This window comes from Sinocyclocheilus grahami, unplaced genomic scaffold (genome assembly GCF_001515645.1).
Source record: "Sinocyclocheilus grahami isolate Dianchi unplaced genomic scaffold, SAMN03320097.WGS_v1.1 scaffold1844.1, whole genome shotgun sequence".
NCBI lineage: Eukaryota > Metazoa > Chordata > Actinopteri > Cypriniformes > Cyprinidae > Sinocyclocheilus > Sinocyclocheilus grahami.
The window spans coordinates 264,103-267,336 of NW_015507023.1; the positions used below are offsets into that span (position 1 = coordinate 264,103).

General features: G+C 45.4%; 1 protein-coding gene across 1 annotated transcript; it reads left to right on the forward strand.

Moving 5' to 3' along the window:
• The first annotated feature begins 1,120 nt into the window (after nt 1-1,120).
• fzd8b (frizzled class receptor 8b) lies at nt 1,121-3,234 on the forward strand. The gene has a single exon (XM_016259438.1). It carries the CDS (start codon nt 1,263-1,265, stop codon nt 2,973-2,975), a length of 1,713 nt encoding a protein of 570 aa, XP_016114924.1. The 5' UTR covers nt 1,121-1,262; the 3' UTR covers nt 2,976-3,234.

Genomic DNA, 3,234 nt, shown 5'->3' on the forward strand with positions numbered 1-3,234 from the left:
TCTTTCGCGCGCAGAATTGTGGCAGAGATCTATGCCTATACAAAAGGTTAATCATACATTGAATTGAATTTGATTGCAAGTGACATATGCAAACAAGATGCAACCCCCCAGAACTAAATTACTGACACATTTTAGCAAATTTATTTTTAATGCATGTATTAAGTCATTCAACTCTAGTTCGCATCTCATCGAGGAATTACTTTGGACTGATCTGTTTAACATGTTCAGATGTTAATTTATCTTTAGGTTCAATCTCATCTATATGTTATCACAAAAGGTTTTTCTCTAACATGTAAATATTTATAATATATTTTCAGTGAATGAATTAAGATTAAATGGTTTGAACTGATTTATTTACATCTACTTAATCGTTAGAAAACCTTTCTGACAAAGTAAATTGAACGTTTCTATTTTTAAACCTAAGGCCAGGCAGAGTTCTGTTCATGTTTCATGGAAAGTTTCATTTCATTCATTCAAAGAATCGGATTATTGTTTTAAAATGTAACATACAACTTTTCCCAAAATATTTCACTTAAAAAAGGAAAAGTGTGGGGTTGGTATTTTGTTTTGAAACTCAAAGACAATGAATCACTTTAAAAGTTGCATACGTGTCCAAACAGATTTTGAGGGCACTGTATAAATGTCAAGTAAAACCTTGCAGGAATTTGGGCATTTTTGTATATTGGCACGTAAAAGTGCATTTTATCATATAGTATGCAAGTTTTGTCTCTCTGGTACAGCTCTGGCTTTTTAGTCTCCTTTTAAATCTAATTAACGTAGACTAAATGAGAGTTCAACTATGCAATAATTATTACATTTTGCGGTGGAGAGATTAGGAACAACCCAAACATGCCATGAGACTTGTTTACAACCACAAATTCAGTGTTTGGACATAGGGTGGGATGTAAACAGAGGTAAAATAATTTAAGACATACAAACCGTTGGTAGTTCAAACATTTACTCAAAACTCTCTGGGGATGCTTGATTAAATTATCGTGAGGTTCCGCCCCTGGAGTTCTATGATTGGGCGCCGAGATAAGGAGGCGTGTCACGGCTATGCTTTGTATATATAGACACACACGCTCAACTTTGACAGCCAAAACAAACTAGACGCTGTAGTGAATTGCACTTGCTATCAGATTATTCTACAGCAAATTTGATCAGTTTGATTAAGTGTTATAATTAAGTAACCAGACGACATTGCTCACATGCAAGCGCATCCTTTTAGAAGACCGGTAGCGGGTGTGTGCAAGTGACCGAGGATGGACTCGCCTATGCAGGGGTCCCACTGGCCTCCACTCGCGCTCTGTGTCCTGCTATTGGGGAGTTCCGTGTGTGCACGTGAGTCGGTCTGTCAGGGGATTTCGGTGCCATTGTGTAGAGGGATCGGTTACAACTACACCTACATGCCCAACCAATTCAACCACGACACCCAGGATGAAGCTGGGCTCGAGGTGCACCAGTTCTGGCCCCTCGTGGAGATCCAGTGTTCCCCGGACCTGCGCTTCTTTCTTTGCAGTCTGTACACGCCCATTTGCCTCGAGGACTATAAGAAGCCTTTGCCGCCGTGCAGGAGCGTGTGCGAACGGGCGAAAGCGGGATGCGCGCCTCTGATGAGGCAATACGGTTTCCCGTGGCCGGACCGAATGAGATGCGATCTTCTCCCTGTGCAGGGAGATCCAAACACTCTTTGTATGGACTACAACAGGACTGATGCTACAGCCTCACCAGCTGCTCCAAAACCAACCAGCCGACCGGGGAAGCCATACAACCGGAAAAATAAAAGCAGTCATGGATCCTCTTCATGTGAACCGGAGTGTCACTGTCGTGCGCCTATGGTGACCGTGAGCAGTGACCGTCATCCGCTGTATAACCGGGTAAAGACTGGGCAGATCTCCAATTGCGCAATGCCATGCCACAGCCCCTATCTTTCTCAGGAGGAAAGGACATTTGCCACATTTTGGATCGGAGTTTGGTCGATTTTGTGCTTCTTGTCCACCTTCGCCACAGTGGCCACTTTCCTCATTGACACTGAAAGGTTTAAATACCCCGAGCGTCCGATTATTTTTCTGTCCGCCTGCTATATGTTCGTGTCCGTGGGGTACATCATCAGACTCATCGCGGGCCACGAAAGAGTCGCGTGCAATCGGGATAACGAGGTGGACCATATCCACTATGAAACTACGGGTCCGGCGCTTTGCACGCTTGTATTTGTACTCATCTATTTTTTTGGGATGGCGAGCGCTATCTGGTGGGTGATCCTGACGTTTACGTGGTTCCTCGCGGCAGGGATGAAGTGGGGGAATGAAGCGATCGCACGATACTCGCAGTATTTTCACCTGGCCGCGTGGCTCATCCCGAGCGTCAAATCTATCGCCGCGCTCGCGCTGAGCTCGGTGGACGGGGACTCGGTTGCGGGAATCTGCTACGTGGGCAACCAAAACTTGGAAAACCTGCGGGGATTCGTGGTCGCGCCACTGGTGATCTATCTTTTTATCGGAACGGTATTTTTATTCGCGGGCTTCGTGTCTTTATTTCGGATACGGAGCGCTATTAAACAAGGAGGAACGAAAACGGACAAACTCGAGAGGTTGATGATTCGCATCGGGGTGTTTACAGTCCTGCATACGGTCATCGCCGTGGTGATTGTGGCTTGCTACGTTTACGAACAGCACAATCGAGAAGCGTGGGAAATCGCGCATGCGTGTAACTGCTCGTCGGATAAAAAAGCTCAGAAACCGGATTACGCCGTGTTTATGCTCAAGTATTTCATGTGCCTTTTGGTGGGGATCACGTCGGGTGCGTGGACGTGGTCCGGTAAAACTTTGGACTCGTGGCGAGCCCTTTGCACGCGCCGCTGCTGCCTCTGGGGTAGTAAAGGCACGAGCGGTTCGGTTTACAGTGACGCTAGCACGGGACTGACAGGAAGTTCGGTTTTGTGCGCTCCAAAACAAATGCCACTGTCCCGAGTGTGATAAAAGCGGAACTTCCTAAAAGACTTTGCAAACTGATCAACTGCTGCTTTCCTGACAAATGAGAGATGCCTATTTCCAGTATCAGGTGAGACCGGGGATAGTCACTGTGTTAAATAGCCTACTACTGTGACGACCAGTCCCGATCTCTTCAACTAAACTAAATACCAGTCATTAAATCACAGCTCAAGCCTGTGTATGAGGTTATGAATGTGCCTTTAAAAGTGTCCATACGGGTTTTTTTATATTTTCTTATGTATTT